This window comes from Canis lupus, chromosome 9 (genome assembly GCF_048164855.1).
Source record: "Canis lupus baileyi chromosome 9, mCanLup2.hap1, whole genome shotgun sequence".
Classification (NCBI taxonomy): Eukaryota; Metazoa; Chordata; class Mammalia; order Carnivora; family Canidae; genus Canis; species Canis lupus.
Genome location: NC_132846.1, coordinates 49,533,643 through 49,551,629, shown reverse-complemented (window position 1 = coordinate 49,551,629; position 17,987 = coordinate 49,533,643). Strand labels below are relative to the sequence as shown.

General features: G+C 56.9%; 1 protein-coding gene and 1 long non-coding RNA gene across 14 annotated transcripts in view; one reads left to right on the top strand and one right to left on the bottom strand.

Moving 5' to 3' along the window:
• The window catches only part of PGF (placental growth factor), a 51,403-nt gene extending 33,632 nt beyond the window's left edge, over positions 1 to 17,771 (top strand). For 3 of the 13 annotated variants that reach the window (XM_072839373.1, XM_072839375.1, XM_072839379.1), the window contains 8 exons: positions 2,294 to 2,402; positions 5,271 to 5,309; positions 6,519 to 6,561; positions 11,039 to 11,235; positions 11,959 to 12,060; positions 14,174 to 14,203; positions 14,276 to 14,371; positions 17,020 to 17,771. In XM_072839373.1, the coding sequence (XP_072695474.1) occupies positions 2,294 to 2,402; positions 5,271 to 5,309; positions 6,519 to 6,561; positions 11,039 to 11,235; positions 11,959 to 12,060; positions 14,174 to 14,203; positions 14,276 to 14,371; positions 17,020 to 17,163 (760 nt within the window). In that variant the 3' untranslated portion in view covers positions 17,164 to 17,771. Of the gene's footprint in view, positions 1 to 2,293; positions 2,403 to 4,913; positions 5,310 to 5,354; positions 5,507 to 5,976; positions 6,079 to 6,518; positions 6,562 to 11,038; positions 11,236 to 11,958; positions 12,061 to 14,173; positions 14,204 to 14,275; positions 14,372 to 17,019 lie in introns of those variants that run through there. The other 10 variants (XM_072839376.1, XM_072839377.1, XM_072839382.1 and 7 more) reach the window with 8 other exon arrangements.
• LOC140640273 (uncharacterized) lies at positions 11,379 to 13,833 on the bottom strand. Its single transcript, XR_012036919.1, has 5 exons — positions 13,659 to 13,833; positions 13,288 to 13,374; positions 12,586 to 12,703; positions 12,396 to 12,471; positions 11,379 to 11,796 (listed from the first exon to the last, which is right to left on the bottom strand). It is a non-coding gene; the product is annotated as an uncharacterized lncRNA (long non-coding RNA).
• Positions 17,772 to 17,987: the final 216 nt, after the last annotated feature.

The following is a 17,987-nucleotide window of genomic DNA, read 5'->3' as shown; positions in this document are numbered from 1 at the left end:
CATGAGCCTGATTCCTCGACATCAGCTTGTCAAGTGGCCCCAGCTGGGGAGGGTTTGCCCCCCCCACCCCCCCGCCTTGTTGGGTAGCTGGAGCACAGCAGGTGCCTGGCCTCCGGATTTCTCGAGAGCCTTGGACACCATCAGGATCTGAACAAATGCCCTCCTTCAAAGCAGCCATGGCTGGCCAGCCCTCTAGCCCCTCTGGTTTCAATAAAGGCCAGTCTGGGACCCGGAAGAAGCCTCAGAGTCAGAGAGGCCGCTGAACACGAGGTGCTGGCTGTGGCCCCAGAGCCTCCCTTTGCCCTTGGTGGTCCTTGACTCTGCTGTCACCATTAAGCGAGGTCCCTCCATTAAAGTGGAGGGCCAAGCACGCACAGAGGACCCCTTTGTCATCCTCTTAGCACAGCTGAGACCAGCTGGCATTTTCACAAAGGGCTTTACTAAATACTAAGGGAGAACAAAAGGGAAATAATTACAGAAAACACGAAAAACCCAGCCCTGGCTGCCAAGTTCCCAAAGTACAGGTTTCCGATCCTTTGGTGACGACGCGTCGCCCTGAAGGCCGGGGACAAGGCTGCGGGCACCTTGCCTGGCTTCCCTTGTTCGCAGTCCTCGTGGCCGGTGCCATCTTGTTTCCCACCCCTGGGAACCACTTGGTCACCCATGGGCTCTACTTTTGCCTCCTTTCCAGCCTGACCCCACCCCAGGCCCCCCACTAGGTTCTGGTCTCTGGCCAGAAGCATGAGCCTTGTCCCCTGGGGGCCAGCAGGGCTGTGGTGACCAACCCAGGGCGTGATTACATAGTAATGGGAGGTTGTCCTCCCACACTCACCCCTACCAGAGAGGCCCACCCAAGTTGTCTTGAGCATGGGGTCCAGGAGGGCTACCTCTGATGAGTGAAGGACAATTGGGTAAGGAATGGGAAGACTTGGGACATTTTTCCTATGGAGGGAGGAGAGAGTGCTTGGAGGATTGATCCAACTCAACACACATTAAACCCTTATTGTGTACCAGACACTGGACAAGGTACTGTCTACCCTCTCAGACCTATAGTCTGAGGAAAGAAACAAGTAGCTGGGCAGTGATGAGACTGAGAGCTAGGTGCTATGATGGAGAGGCAATTCAAGGTGCTGGGGGAACCTGGGCGAGGGGTGTCCCACCCAGTAGTGGTGGCCAGTGAGGCCATCACAGCCTGCCTGGAAGGAGTACATGGAAAGAAGGAAAGGGCCTCAGAGTTAAGCCTGGGTGGGCCCACAGGAAATCCCAGCCCAAGAGGAGGAGAAGAAGGCAGAAGAAGCCAACCAAGCAGCTTCTGGCTGGTGATCTTGACTCGCTGGTGGCTACAGCTTGTCCAACCTATAAAGTAGGAAGGCCCTCGGCCCCAGCTGCCTGCTGCTGCTGCTGTCCCTGCCGGCCAGGAAAGGAGAGATTCTAGTCCTTGGATACTCTCCTTCTCACTCACCTCTGGTCATACCCAGGTCTGGGGCTCAGGGATGGGGTCAGAGGGAATGTGCTTACCCACTACCACCTGAGACACTGCTCCAGAGGCAGATGCTGAATTGCCATTATAGGAATAGGAAAAGGTCGTAACTGGGAAATAGTTCAGAGGGTCAAAACAATGAAAAGGCTAGGCCAAAATGGAAAAATAGGTCAGGAAACTGAAAGGCTAGAAATTGGGGTGGATTGAGGCAGATGAAGTCTAAAACCATGACTAAAGCAAGGTGTGGGAAGCCCTGTGTCTTGGGCCAGCCTTGGGAGGAAGGGGCTGGTCTGGCAGCCTGGCATGCAGAACTAGAACCCATGGCTGCTCAGGGTGACTACTGTCATGGCCCAAAGTGTTTCCATGGCCTAGACCCTTGTGTTTATATTTGCCCGACATCCTGTGACAGGGTCAGTTCCTGGCCTGGGATGACAGCTTCTCCCTCCCACACATCAACCTTTCAGAGTCTGTCAAGCACCCACTTTGCTCTAGCAAGGGGAAGACTCAGAAAAGGTTCAAGACAGGGACTCTACCTTCAAGGTATTTGCAATCTGATTGGCAGAGAGAGCTTATGCCCACTCAAAAGAGCTTGGAGAAAGACCCAGGCTGACCCTCATCTGGTTGCTTCCTTAGTAGCTAAATGACTATGGGCAAATGACTTAGACTCCCTGCACCTTCATCTTCCCATCTTCAAAATGAGAATAATTAAAACTACCTCCCAGGGTTGTGGTGGAATTCAGCCAAGTTGAAGTGATTCATGTGCCAGGCACAGGGCTCACTATACATCATTTCTCTCCCTGCAATGCCAACAAGTGATTATGATGATAAACAGTTCAATGTGGAGTTTCAAGCATTGACTCTCCGGTGGATCTACTCAGAAGGCCTTGATGACAGCTGGGACCTGATGACCTGGATGGTGATGGTGAGAATATACAGGGCACGGGAGGTGGAGGCGACACACATGCAAATCCTTCCATTGTTTTGCTCCTTGCAATTAGCAGAAGCATAAAATTCTTTATTTTCTATCTGTCTCATGTCCATGATGGCAAGGACCCTGCTCTGTAACTTGAATATTTTTGTATCTCTAATAAGAATCAAAAGTTGAATCAGAAGTCAGGCTGTTGGTGAGAGGAGTGTTATAATTCCCACTTTGGAATGGAGGAAGTGGGGGCCCTGAGAAGTAGAGAAATTTACTTGAGGTTATATGGCTGGTAAGGACTGCAGTTCAGGGGAGCAGAGCCACCAGCACACCTGCCCTGGACTGGGTGTGAGCAAGAGTAGGCTTCCATCTAACCCATGGAAATGTTGGGTCTCATTGGTCCCCTCCTCTCCCCCCCCCCCCCCCCGCCTACCCTAGCTAATTCATCTCATGACCCAAGAAGCCAGGTTTAGAAGCATATGTTCCCCAGTTCAGTGACAGAACAGGCCCATTTGTGGGAACCACAGACATTGTCCAGGTATTGAGCTCACTCAAGAGTGTAGAAAGAAAGGAGATGCTCCAGCTGCCTGAACCGGTACCCCATGAACAGAAATTTTGAGAGAACCTCTGCACCGTGTCCACAGCACCTGGGGCAGTGCCTACAGCACAGTAGTTTGCATCAGATGAAAGGATGAATGAATACAAACACACGCACATAAACAAAACACGCGCCCCTCTACATACACAGTTACAGGAAAATTTACCCGATGCATATGTGCTCAAAACCTTCAGTTATAGACAAGCAGATACAATGCAGATATTTGAATACACGCACTCCAGCACAGTGCACACATGTGCCCACATACAAAAATCTAAATCCAAAATAAGGACACACATAAGCACATGTACTACACATACACAGACGTAATGGGCAAACATACATGATCCAGATACGCACAAACACACATCTACTTATCCTCACACACGTACACAGGACAATCCTCCACCATGACCCTGGGCCCAGGAAGGAATCTTTCTGCTCCACAAGCCCTAGCATGTTGGAGCTTGTTGGAAGGTTCTTTGCAGCCCTCGCGTAGCTGGTTGATGACTGGCCCCTGGCTCTTGGACCTCCAGGCCTGGCCAGGCAGGGAGGCAGCATCTCTGGCAGGCCTGCGTGGGTGGGCGGGCAGGCAATGGACACAGAGGTCACTGGGGTGAGAGCTGGGGCTACCCTGGCCTCTCCGCTCCTGGCTGGAATGTGAGCGGTAGGGGCTGCCTCCCAGGCCTCCCCCTCTCCCACAGCGCCCCAGGCCCAGGCCAATCTATGACTCCTGTCAGGTTCTTGCAGCCAGTGGGCTGTGCATGAAGGGTGGTGGGGGTGACAAATGCTCAGGGACCACAAGAGGGCACACACAAATAAGATGTACAGTCTCACACGGAAGCCGGTCCAGATATTCACCCACACAGAAAGACACACACACAAGGATGCAGGCAGGCAAACAAACTCACGATCCCACACAAATGCACAGACACACTTGCAAACACACCTGGAGCCACAGCGGACACACACACACACATAATCACACAAGCACAGAGATACTGAGACACCAGACCCACACAAAGCCGCACTTGTACATATATGAAACACACACTCAGACCAGGTAGACTCACAGCACACGTGGACCTCCCCGGTCACACACCGACAAACAGACCCCTGCCGATTTGGACCATTTCCTCCTTTTCCGGGGACCGGGAGGAAATGCTGCACTAGGCCCCTCTCCCAACCACGTGTGACGGCCTGAGAAAACTGCCTGCCACAGAAGGCAGTCGTGCGGGACCCTCAGCCCGGTGCCCACAGCCGGGGTGCCCTGCGGAGTGCCCGGCCAGAGGCCAGCGGTAGGGTGCCCGGGGTGGAGAGGCGGCTCTGCAGTCCCACTTTTGTCTCTGTCGGTTTCCTCGAGACCGCACGGGCACGCACGTGTCTGTGCGCCCTAAACAGGCAGGGGCACTCTGGGAACCTCGGCTTCTCCATCTGCCAAACAGGCTCAGTAACCTCACGCCCCGAGGACGGCGGGGCGGCACAGGTGGCACGGCAAAGGGCCAGGCCGACCTCCGCCCCGCGGGAGCTGGAGCCGCGTCCCCGGGGGCCGCTAGGTCCGGGGCCCGCTGCAGTCGCTGGGCTCCCCCACCTGGCCGCCGCCCCGCGCGGGCCTGGAGGGGCGGGAGCGCAGCCGCGGGGCCACGGACGCCCCGCAGGACACCGGGCACCGCGCGGCCCGGGGGGCGGGGGCGGGGCGGGGCGGGGCGGCGGCGGCGGCGGCGGCGGCGGCGGCGGCGGCGGCGGGGGCGGGGGCGGTGGGGGCGCCCCTTCCGCGCGCTCGGGCCTCGCCGCCGCCGCCGCAGCCGCCCCGGCGGCCGCTCCCAGGCCTCGTCGGCGGTGGGCGGGGCTGGCCCGCGGCCCCGCCCCACTCACGGCCCTTGAAACCCGGTCGCCAACGGGCCGCGTCCCAGAAGGGAGCTGCTGTCGGAGGGGGAGGCTGCAGCTCCCCTGGCCAGCGGGAGAGGCCCCGGGGTCGCGCCGGGCGCCCGACGGGCTCCACCCGGGGACCCGCCTGCCCCGCACCGCCCCGCCCTGCCGGGCGCTCCGCATCAGGTGCCCCGGCCCCAGCCCTACCTGCGGGCCCCAGGCTCCCGGGGCTTCCAGAGGATGCTCCGGCCACCTGCGGGGACCTCGAGGCAGCAGTGAGGTCCTCTCCTCCTGTGCCAGGGGCTCCCCCAGGGGGCCGAGCATGGTGGTTTCCCCTTGGAACCTCCTGGCTTGGGACGTCTGAGAAGATGCCTGCCATGAGGCTGTTCACTTGCTTCCTGCAGCTCCTGGCCGGGCTGGCACTGCCTGCTATGCCCCCCCAGGTAAGACCTATCCCAACCCCAGCCTGGCCCCCCTGATCTTTCCAGCCCCCAGCGCTCCAGGCAGGGGTTCTGAAATCACAGACCCACTTGGGGGAGCGGCACCTCCATGGATGTCCACACACTTCCCAGGAGCCAGGCTGGACCACGTCTTCTGGGAGGAGACCTCAGGCCCGGCTGTCTCAGACTCCAGCTCCGGGGTCTGTCTTGGCGGGGGCAGGGAAGCCACAGGGAAGGGAGGGAGGTTTCCTGTCTGGCCCCTGGAGCCCTGGTGGCTTTGCTAAAAGCATCTCTCCACTAATCCCAGGCGGGCCCCTGGCTCTGTGGTCAGGGTCGAGGCCCCATGACCAGGCAGGCGCCCCCAGGACCTCTGACCTGGCCTGGTGGAAGGGAAGCCAGCTGAAGAGGCCATTGGTGGGGAGGCTGGGCCCTCCCGCACCAGGCCTCTGGGTGAGCCCAGGGCTCCTGGGTGGGCTGGGGGCAAGACAAGAGGTCCTGCTATGCCCTCTTTCTTGGGTGGGCAGTTGGAGTTCCTGAGTGCAGGGCCTGGGGAAGAGAGCAGGGCCCTTTTCCCAGGAGCCGGGTGAGTCTGGCTGGGAGCCAGCTTGGGCAGTGAAATCCTGACAAAGCCAATGAGATCCCTTCCCTCTGCACTGTCCTGCTGCTCTAGGAGTCTCCAGCTCCAACGGAGGAGCGGGTGGGCTGGGCAGCCCTGCAGCGACAGATGAGCCCCATACCTGCCACTGCTGGTCTGCTGCAGGGCTGGCCTGAGGTATAGCCTTACCGGCAGCACCAGCTCATGGCGCCACCCGCTCCAGCCCCTCAGCTCCCACCAGCTGATCACCTCCCCCGGGCTCTGGCATCTAGCCAATGCGTGCTGCACAGGGCCCAGCAGGCCTGGCCTGGGGCTGGGGAGAAGGGAGACCCCTAAGGTCTGCAAAATCTTTGAGACACGGAAGGCAAAGGGTCTCCAAAATCCTCTAGCCTCCCGCCCTTTCCAAATGAGGAAACTGAGGCCAGAGAGAAGGGTGGGATCCATCCAGGGTCTAGTGAGGTTTTAGTTGCATCCGGAAAGAGTTAGCTCTGAGACAGGGCAGAGTGTGTGCACCAGTGGCAAGGAGCTCAGAGCGGCCTCTATGCTCTTGGCAACTTGGCCACAGAGCTCAGAGGCCCAAAGTGGACCCCCTCATATTTGTCCCTTTCTGTCTGCAGCAATTGGCCTTGTCTGCTGGAAATGGCTCATCAGAGGTGGAAGGTAAGCACACTGGGCTGTGGATGCACATGCTCCCCAAACCTGCTCCTCCCAGTCCTCTGCAGAGGATAAGAAAGGATTGGCATAAAGGATGGGTACAGGCTGATAATGGAGTTCAGGAGCCTGCAAGCTGGCTGACATCCTGGCTGACAAAGTTGGCAGGGCCTGAGAGATCCTTCTTTTGGGACCTAGAGGCCTAATGAAGTGTATTCCTGGGCCAGGGTCACCCAGTGCACAGAGAGTAAGGCTGGGGCCAGTATACCCAGGGTCTATCCCGTGGGCGTGGAGCCCCTTTCCAATATGATGTCGGGAGGCAGATGGGGTCTTGGAGGGCAATGCAGGCAGTGAGAGAGGTCCGGGAGCTAGTTGCAGTGGCAAGCAGTCAAGAGGATTAGGGAGGGGTGAGGACACCTTCCAGAAGCCCAGCCTTGACAAAGCTGCAGAGATCTGACCAGGCCTTTCCATTGATTACAAACAGACAGAACATGAGTCGTGCCCTCCCTGGCCCCTCCATTCTCCACCCTGGGTTGCATCAAGAGGGAATCTTCAAAGGGTGTGTCATTTGCCAAAGAGACATACGTGCAGAAGGCAGGAGTCCCATGCCAGCCCCCATGCCTCACTCCTCCCTCCCTGCCTCTCTGGGACGTGCAGCAAAGCCACACGCCACTACTGAGGCTTCCTATGGCGCCACGGAGGAGGGAGCGTGTAGGGACGTGCACACGCACACTCGTGATAGTCTCCGAAAGCTGGAAACACCCTCCCTCTGCTGCCCTGCCTGTCTGGTGGCCAGCATCAACTGGGCCAGGCCATGCTTCTGGGCCCCTTGGGCAACTAGTCCTAGGTCCCTCGGGCACTGAGGAGGTGAGGAAGGTAGCAGCCCTTAACTTCACTGACACTCCCTCCCTCTCCACGCTCTGCCCCCTGGGACTAGCACAATATTATGCTCTTGGGATTTGGGGAGGACCCCATCAGCCATCTCCACCCCATAGCCTCTTTGACGGTTTTTAGTGTATTTCAGGCAACAGTTACCAAAGAAGTCTGAGCCTCCCTTTCCTCATCTGTAAAATGGGAACATTAGATTACATGCTATCCAAGGTTCTTTTTCTAAGATTGTGGGATTCTCTGACTCCATGGGGGAGACAGACAAGTATATATCTCCCAGGGACAGGGGTGAGGAAGCTTAGAAGTGTCAGTTCATGAGGGCAGCTCACCTGTCATCCCAATCAGTCAGAGACCCTGTATCATGGCCAAGAGAAGTACCTTGAGTGTTGGACCGCAGTCACCACAATCTGAAAATGCCACCCCCTCTTGCTAACACCAGACAAGAGACAACACGGTCTTTACTTTGCAACCATGGACACTGATCTTTACTATTACTTATTATTCTCCACATTTTACAGAAGAACCTGAGGCTCGGAGAGGCCCTTGGGGGTCTGGTAAAGGCTCACACGTTCCTCAGTATACGTGGCAAAGCCGGTGTGCATAGCACCAGGCCTCCCCGCGGCTCATGGCTGAGCAGGCATGAGCAGGATGTCCCTTTGGCAGGCTGGCTGTGTGCTCTGCCAGTGCCATGGAGGGGACACCTGTCGAATTCAGGCTGGTGCCCAGGGGCCCTGCCCAGCCCTGTGGCCCCTCCCTAGGAGCTTGCTCTCAGGATTAAACGCTTCCCTTCCTCGGTTGCCTCCATCCCGGGGAGTAGGCAGCTGGAGCCCGATGGGAGGCTTGCCCCTGGGGCTGGCAAGAGATTTGCTGAGAGCCGCCTTGAGGCGTCGGCGGCAGCCCCATGGGACTGTCCAGCCCTGGCCAGGTGCCTGACAGAGCCACGGTCTCCAGTTCCTCTTACCTCTGGAGCAGGTCCGGGGCCAGAGGAAGTGCTCTCAGGAGCAGCCGAGCAGAGTTCAGTCTGAGGGGCTTGGCCCCCATCTGGGAGCAGCCCCCACGCTCTGGGAACCAGCCCCTCATGCTGCCCCCTCACATAGCTTCCTCTGTTTTTCCTACATGCCCAGAAAGTGGCCTCCAGGGATCAAATGCCCTCTTTCCTGGTAGCCACCAGGTCAGCTGGGCTCAGCCTACCTCCTTCTTAGCCCTCTACCCCTTCTCTCCACATGATCTGGCCACATGGCCCAGAAAGTGACAGATTTCAGGGCCCTGGAGCCTGGGTCCCGTTGACACCTTCTGCATGGCGTGGTGTGGGATGAGGAAAGGAGATCCTTTCTGCCACCAGACCCAGGCAGCTCTGCTTAACTGGCCGCAGCCTGCCAGCCCAGCTGGGTCGCGGGGCGGGGGGGCGGGGAGGGGGGTGGTCTATGTGGGGAAGGGGCAGGGGGTAAGGAGCCCCTTCTCTGCTGCTAACCCTCCAACAGCTGGTTCCAGAGCAGGAGACTGAGCTTTCTTTTTTTAAAGATTTTATTTATTTATTCATGAAAGACACACACACACACAGAGAGGCAGAGAACACAGGCAGAGGGAGAAGCAGGCCCCATGCAGGACTCCATCCCGGGACATCCTGGGCCGAAGGCAGGCGCTAAACCGCTGAGCCACCCAGGGATCCCGAGACTGAGCTTTCTATGGCACTTTGGCAGCTGGCTGTTCCTCTGCTGTTATTTATGTTGTCCGTGGCAGAGATTAAACATTCAGAGTTATGTAGTGTTCGTGGATTTTAGACTAAACATGTGCTCATGGAGTTAAAATAGGGAGATGCTCCCCTGACCTTGCACTGCACAGGCTCACTTCCCCGGGGCTCTGTGGCTGCTTACAGGGAGAGGGTCTTGTGTCCCACTTGGGTCTGGGGAGGGTATCCCCGTGACCTGGAGAGATAGGATCAGGGGAGGCATAAGATCCCCCACCTGTCCCCAGGCCCAGTCCCTAGAACCCCCAAAGTAGACAGGGTGGATGGAGCAGCAGACACTCAGATAAGCACAGTTTATTGCCTCTGTGGCTGCCTTGGCCAACTCCACGTGGACATACTGCCTCTTGGGTATTTTCCACCAGCTTGCAGGCCTTTCCCAAGGGCCTCTGCTAGGGCTGAAGTTTATTTTTCCTCTGAGATTACCCTGAGACTAGGCCTTGCAGGCTCAGTGGAATGGACTTTGGCCCCTTCTGCCTCCTAGGAAAGACCATGGGAAGAATTGAGGGGCTGCCAGGAGAGGCCACTGCTGTGGGGCAGACGCTGCAGGGTCCAGCTGGCCTGCCTGTCCTCCCCCACCAGCTGAGGACAACCATCAGGTGTAGGGCAGGATGACCCAGAGTTGGAGATGTTTCTCTGCCCACGGTCTCAAGGCTGGGCTGGGTTGCATGCACAGAATCTCAGACCGTCTGTCAGAGCCCAGAGACACCTTAGCAACCATCTATTCCCAGCCTTCTTGTTTTCCCTCGGCTGAGGAAACTGATATACCCAAAAAGGTTAAGTGACCTCCCCAAGGTCACACAGCCAGGATGGGGCCAGGACCAGAAGCCCAGGTTGCCTAGCTCTAACTACTCACTTCCTATGAGCCTCTGTTGGGGACCAGGACCCAGGCCTTCTCCTGAAGGAACAGCATCTTTTGAGAGATTCTGGATCAATCCGCACAAGATCCTAGTCATGACCACACCAGGACCTGGAGGGATGTCCCTATCAGGGATGTCCCTGATAATCCTCAGTGAGCTAGCATCTAAATCAGTCAGTAATTACTTTGCCTGTGTTTACCAGGTTCTTGGGTCTCTGTCCTCACATAGCCTCGACTTGGTTATAAAGGAGATAAGAGCCACTAGTGGCCAAGATAGGGCAAGCCCTAGAGTCCAAATTCTGCTTGAAGGAGGAACATTTGTTCATACTGGAGAAGTCAGAGAAGGCCTCAGAGAGGAGGTGGGGTGGTGGGCTTTATTTGGTTAGAAACAGGAAGGGGACAAGGAGCAGATCCCAAAGGTGGGAGTTGTGGCCATGCCGCCGGGCCTGCTGTGAGGGCCCGTCCTACTGATAGGGAGAGTGGGTTTGGAGTACATCGCTGGCCGCGGCCTTGGCTGCCAGGTAGAGGAGCTAGCCCGGAGCGGGGCAGGAAATAAGGACTCGGGGGAGGCTAACCCTCCCTGTGGGACTCTGCAAGTCAATCGTGCAGAACTGACTGTTTTCTGCAAATTCCCCACGATTGAGGAAGCACTTGATCAGGCCTGAGAAAGACCTAGAGAGCCTGAGGAGCTGCCAAGACGCTCTCCTCAGAGCTCCACAGGCACCAAGGCGGGATGTGGGCATCTGCGGAGAGCCTGGACACTGAGAAACCCCATTCCACCAGGATCTCTGTGTGGCAGATGAGCGGTGGGGCCAGCATGGGGAGGCATCATGTCAGGAGTTCAGAGCATGGGGAGCTCACTGGCTAGGAGCTTCCCGGAGGAGGGAGCAGGGGTGCTGAAGCTGGAAGGGCCCACAGGCCCTGGGGAGCAGGGACTGGGGCTTAGAGGAGCAGACTCCTCCTGGCCTGACCCAGCTGTCTGCACCCCCTCGTAGTGGTGCCCTTCCAGCAAGTGTGGGGACGCAGCTACTGCCGGGCACTGGAGAAGCTGGTGGACGTCTTGTCGGAGTACCCGGATGAGGTGGAGCACATGTTCAACCCATCCTGCGTCTCCCTGCTGCGCTGTAGTGGCTGCTGCGGAGACGAAAACCTGCACTGTATGCCGGTGGAGACGGCCAATGTCACCATGCAGGTGGGTGCGCAGGAGGGAAGGGGGTCACGGGACTCCAGCTAACTCCCAGGCCCAGGCTCTCCCCGCCTTGGTGCGGTGCTCCCCCTGCACAAACCCCCTCCCCACATACCTGGGCCAGCTTGGCACCCACTCCCTTCCTCCATTACCACCTTCCTCCCTTAGGAGCTTTCTTGGGCTCTAGCTTGGTCCTACCCCAAGACCCAGGGATGTCCGGCTGAGCTTGGAAAAGAAATCTGTCCAGATTCAAGAAGCTCCTGTGTATACCAGGAGCACTTGGCACCCTGAGCTCTGCACTCATGTAAACACACACACACACACACACACACACACACACACAGTGGTTTACTGAGCACTTGCCAGGAAGGCCTAGCTCTGTGAGAAGCACCTTATAAATGTTACTTCTCTTACCCCAACATTCAGTCCCACAAGGCACAGAGGAAGAACCTGAGGTTCAGAGGTGTCATTTCACTTGCTCAGCGGGTAGAGGAACCAAGATCGCACAGAGGTCTCTCTGACTCCAGAGCAGGGCCCCCCTCCTGCACTATTGCTGTGCTGGCGGCTCTGGGTGAGGAGGGACACACAGGCGCCAGGCCTGTTTGCCCCCCACTCAGAGCAGAATGAGAGAACGTCATCCAAAGGCTGGTGGGAGACAAGGAGTCTGGTCCTCCCCGCAAGGAGAGGGTGGAGAGAATACTGGAAACCCATGGCCGTCCCCCAATCCAGGCATCCAACCCTTCTCTCCCCGAAGCTCCTGATGATCCATTCTACGGGCCGGCCCTCCTACGTGGAGCTGACCTTCTCTCAGCACATCCGCTGTCAGTGCAGGTAGGTTCCCCAGGGAGGGGCAGGGAGGAGCCCTTCGTCCCTGGCAGCCTCAGCCCACTGGCTGCCTGTCCCTCCAGCACTCTTCCTGGCTGAAGGAGACCAAGGAAGCCGGGGACCATGGCAGCAGCCTTTTATCCACCACACTGGCCAGTTTGGCCAGAGGGGAGGTGGTCCCATCAGCTGCCCAAGAAGCCAGAGGGGCAGAGGAAGCCTGGATTCCTTCCTAACCTTGCCGGGGCCGGGGACACACTCTCCCCCTTTCCGAGTTGGGAAGGAGCTGCCGCAGCCCCAGAACTGGTGTGGATGGGGGCGGGGCGGGAGGGGGCATTTCTCACCTGGACTTTGTTCTGGGCCAAGCTGGTTCCTCAGAGAAGGGGACACCAGACTGAGGGGCATGGAGAGGGATGAGGTCTGGCAGGAGAAAAGAGGCAGAAGGCAGGAGTCGGTGGGCTTTCTTTAAAGTCACGCCTCTACCTGGCAGAGACGCTTGCTACCTTCGCCCAGGGCACCCTGAACATTAGTTACCAGGGGCAGCAGGCTTGGCACTTTAGCCAGGCTCAGGGAGGAGAGGGATGGGCTGGAACCTGGTCCTCTCCTGAGACCGCTGGGCTGTGGATGGAGGCAGCCGGTCCTGAGCCCTTTCCTGGGGTCAGAAGACAGGGAGAGGATCACCATGTATTGTGTACACCTCTCCTGTGCCTAGCCCCACACTAGGCCCTGGAATGTTTTCCCATTTATTCAGCAAACATCTATTGATTGCCTACTGTATGCCAGGCACCATCCTAGATGCTTGGGATACAGTGGTGAGCAAGACAGACAGGGTCCCTCCTCTCATAACAACCCTAGGAGGTAGGTACTATTGTCCCCATCTTACAGATGAAGATACTGAGGCTTTTACAGTTACATCGTTTGCCACAGCTAGTGAGTGAACCCCAGCCTGTCTAACGCCCCTAATGCTACCTCTCCTGGCTGTAAGCACATTCTTCAGGAGCCCCAGTATTGTCTTGGGCTTGCCCTGGACACCTGTCTGGGGCTCCTCCTGTCCGGGGCCCTGGCCACCCCTTTTGGATGTGAGCCCAGGCTCTAGGCCCTCTTCCCTGTACCTCTGTTAGAGGCCCTGCTTTGATCCATTTCCTCCCTTCCGTCCTGGCCAGGGCTTAGCCTGACCTGCAACAACAGGTCAGGGGTGAGCCCTCCTGGGCACAGGGCCACATGCTGGCCTCTCACCTTCTATGTCACCTTTGCCCCTCACAGCCACTCTTTTGGGGCAGGCAGACTGGGGAGACTGAGGTTCCAAGAGTGTCTCTTCCTGGCCTGAGATGGCAGAGACATGACCAGGCAGTCCAAGAGGCCCAAGCAGTGCCCGGCGCTGGCTCCCAGGGGAGATAGCCAGCCTGGGGCAGCATATTCCCTGGTGCCAAAGCTGACTCTTACCGCACTGCCCATGCCCCCACCCCTGTTCCCAGGGGAGACTGAGGCCCTGTCCCCTTTCAGCGGGCTGGGCAACAGGGACACCTTTCTTCTCACTTCTGGGCCACCCGCCACAGCCCCGGAGGCTGAGCCAGGATATGCCTGGTGACTGTGGGGCTTGTGCTCACCTCCCTTCCCTCCGCCCCCTCACGGACTCCCCCTACTATTGCCTGCAGCCGCAAAAGTCCCCAGGGTGGGGGTGATTGTAGTGCCCTGCTGGGCAGCCTTCGCTGGGGGCAACCATCCCCCGGTCCAGGGCCTTGCCCTTCGTTCACTGTCCTCGCAGAAACTCCCAGAATGCACTCTGAGAGGAAGGGCAGGTACAAGGGAAGGAAGTGAACAGAGAAAGTCAGTAGAGAACAAACTCACAAGTCCACAGACTTGATGCCAAGAGGCTAGGCGGTGCATCGGGGTGTGGAAAGGGGCCCCTAGAGGAGATTCCTCTCTCTCTCGGTGGGGTCACAAGAGCCTACAGTGGAAGCTGAAGCCCAGGCCATTCCTCCCTCCCTGGCTCCACCCTGCCCCCTGGTGGTGTCAGCACTAACTGCAGGACCGGGGCTCTGGAGGTCTAAGAGATGTGGGGGTGGTGGGGAGCCCCACAGGCTGGTTTCCTGACTCTCCCCTGGTCTCTCTGTTTTCCCAGGCCTCCGTTGGAGGATATGAAGCTAGAAAGGTAAGTAGCCTGGCTGGGGCTCCGGGCTATTTTCGGGCCTGCCAGCCCTTGTCCTAGCATGGGGCCCCCCAGCCACTTTGTCTTGACGCTTTTGGCTTATTGCAGGAGGAGACCCAAGGGCAGGGGGAAGAGGAAGAGAGAGAAGCAGAGACCCACAGACTGCCACCTGTGAGTGTGCGGAGGGGGGGACCAGGGATGGCAAGGAGCCTGGGCCAGAGGGGAGCCCCTGCCCTGCCAGCAGGGATCAGTGGTCGGGAAGGGGAGAAACCAGGCCCAGGGCAGTCTTGGGGCAGAATAGGGAGCAAGCGTCTCCTAGAGAATCTAGGGCCCAGGAAGCATCAGGGGACCTTGGTTCTTAAGTGAGCTGAGACCTGAGTCTCTGCATGGCCTTGAGAAAGTCATGTCACCTCTCTGAGCCTCGTTTACCTCTATGTGTAGAAGGAGGAAAGCATTGAGCCATTGTCCAGACACCTGCCAAGCACTTACTGTGCGCCAGGTATCTCAGTGAACAAACCAACACCATTCTTGCTCTTACAGTGCTTACGTTCTAGTGATGCAAAGTCCAACAGCTGAAAATGTATCCAGGGCTACTTCCTGGTGGCCCTGGGGAGGTACAGGGCCACCCCCCACTGGCTCCTAGGCTGGTATTTTTGCTACCCTCCCCCCAACGCAGGGGACCTTGAGGGTCCACTAGCTTCCTCTCTGCCTCTCAATGTCATCTTGGCTTCACACCTGCAGGTTGGGGCTCCCGCCCGGGTGTGACTGGGAGAGGGTGAGAGAGGGGAAAACCCAAATCTGTAAGAGTAAATAGTGAAGCTGTTTCACACGCACAGAAATTCAGTCGCACGAGGGCTCTCCTGTAGAGCCCATCTCTTGCCACTGCCAGACTCCAGGAGATGGTCTCCTACCCATGTCCCACCCCATGAGCCCTCCCCTCCATGAACAGAGACTTCCACCGTATTCCATGAAGGCAGGGATTCCGGGTATGTTGGCACCCCGAATGTGAGTGGCCCTCATCTCTCCCTTGGCCCCAGACATGGACTTGAAGGAGGAGCCTATGTGGGGCTCCCCCAACCCCTGCCAGGCGGCCTCAGATACAAAGTGTCTCGTTGCTCCATCTGCCAGGACAGTGGTCCCCAAGACCTCTCATTTGGGAATCTTGTGAAAGAATTTGAAAAACTCCCATGCTCCTGTTCTTATTTTTAAGTTGACATTGAACTTTTTCATCAAAATTATAAATCATTGCAAAGGGTATCATTTCTGGTATGTTATAAATGTTAATATTTTAGTAGGGTCTTTATATGTCCTTCAGGTTACCCTACAGGATAAGCCATTCCAATACTCACCATCATTCACTTTTAAAAAGCAGTGTGAATGCTCTGCTCTAGTGGTTGCATATTTACCTTGCTTCTTTTCCCCTTGACCTTGTATTTCCCTTCTACTTCCCCCACAGAGTTTCAGCCTAACTTAATATGGTCGAATGTTCAAAAGTCCATGATGTATCACCTTGTCGTATTTATCTGTCATGACAATGGTATATAAATTTGAATTATTTTCAATTTTCCCGTGAACAGAAAACAATAAATTAAGTTCTCCCCTGGAATAAATTATCACAATAATTATTAGTAGTACCAATTGATCAAAACAGCACAAATACATCATGTTTTAATAAATGCAAAACATAAAAGTATAATCAATCTTACCAGAAGTGCATCTCAATAAGATGGAGGTGGCTACCTCTTTTTAATTAGTTAATGAATCCATTAATGAATGTTTCCTCCTGCCAGCCTGAGACAGGATTCAGCATTAATTCCATTCTCATTTTTTAATAGATGGAAAGGTTGAGCAACCGTGCTCCCATAAATAAGCAAATGGGACGAGATGTCACACAGTCAGTTGAACTCCTTCCAAATTCTTTGCCAAAAGCCCCAAGGTGATCTGCTTACAAAAATCACTCCTCTTGACATATTAGCTGACAGTTCAGTTCAGTTGTTCTTTGGTTTGGTTGAAAGCAAAGATTGGGAAACCACTTGACTTGCAAGAGCCATAGCGGCTGTCCTAGTCGTGGGTCCTATCTCCTTTCTCAACACCTAGAGCAATATCTCAAGTTGTTCTTTTGTTCACTGTCCCCACCCCTGGAGTCTCACCCTGGGGCTAAGTGCTGACCTGGATTAGGAAGGGACAAGATGCTTCTTTCCTTCCCAAAGGGAACAGGGCAGTTGTGGGCAGGGCGATAGGAAAGCAGACCTCAGGTACTTTCTCACGTGGACAGTTTTCAGGCAGAGGAAATGTGGAGGCTGAAAACGGATTCTCTTAATGCCTTCAGTGCTCACATACCCCTCGGACAATCTCCGTGCACATCTAGGGTTGCCTCTACCCCCGGGAGGAGACTGCCGTCCCAGAGTAACCAGAGGCGGCATTGCGTGGAGCCAGACTGGGTTCCGAGTTGGCTCCCTAACACGATCTGTGTGTCCTCGGGCAAGTTTCTTACCATCTCTGAGCCTTAGGTTGTTTTTGGGCTTTTTGTTTTTGTCTTCGAAAGGGAAGTGATAAAAGGGTCTTCCTCATAGAACTGTTGTCAAAGGGCCTGAAAAAGTGCTTAGCACAGGGCTGGGCACCCGGGTAAGCGCTTGGTGGAGGGGAACGCCTAGCTCCTCGGCCTGGGTGCAAGCAGAGACCCAGGAATGCCACAGTCTCCCTGTGCTCCCTGTGCTCCAAGCTTCCAAGCTTTCCCTCCAGCTTGGGCCCCTCTCCCATAGGAGGGACCCCACCCTCACGGGGTGCTGACACCCCTTTCTGTGTTTGGTCTCTGGCAGGTGCGGCCATACTGTTCCCCAGAGGTAACCGGCCCCTCAGAGGAGAGACGCCTCGCCCCGGCTCCTGTATTTATTACGGCCACACTCAGTTACCTCCCTGCTGACACCTGCCCTCTATTTATTAGCCAATTGTATCCCTGCTGAATGACTTGCTCCCTCCAAGGTGAGGGGCAGGGAGGGATAGGACCCTCAGGAATTCAGTGCCTTAAACAGAACGTGAGAGAAAGAAAGGAGGCAGCCGCAGACCCACGTGTGCATCAGCTGGAGAAGAAGCAAGATCTGTGGCTTTGAGAGGGGCAAACCAGGCCCCAGCGGGCTTCCCGGGAGCGGCCGCCTGTGCCTGAGCCTCGGACTCCCCGTGGACCAGCAGCCCTGGTTTTCGGGGCTCCGGGCCAACAACGTGGGGGTGGACGGGCGCAGGCTGGGTGGGAAGGCAGGCAGCAGACAGAGGAGTCCTGCTGCTTCCTCCACCTGGCAGCAGCCCGGCGCCCTGGAGATCCGAAAGTGGGGCTCTGGAGACTGGTGGCTGCCTGGGGGGCTCGGCCACTCCTGGTCCCCTCGGGCTCTCCTCACATCTTGCCGCCGCTGCTCATGCTGGGACATTGTGCTTTATGGTCAAGGCATCACCACCTGCCCCTCTCAGGGACACAGGCGAAGAGGGAGCCCCAGCCGGGATGTGCCTCCAGCCGCCCCTGAGCGGCTTTCTGACTGCCAAGCCAGATTCTCTTGAATAAAGTATTCTAGTCTGGAAACAGCTTTTCTAGGGGAGTGTGTCTGCGGAGCAGTGGGCAGCCACAGTGGGAGGTGGAAGCAGGACAGAGGAAGGGGTGATGGGCTCAGGGGTTCGCTCCTGCAGGACTCTGGGGTACCGTTCCAGCTGCTTCACGCAAAAGCTTGGGGTCCTTCCATTGTGAGGGGCTCCCAAGATGTAATCTTGGTCTCAAAGTTCAGCCACCCTGAACACCCTC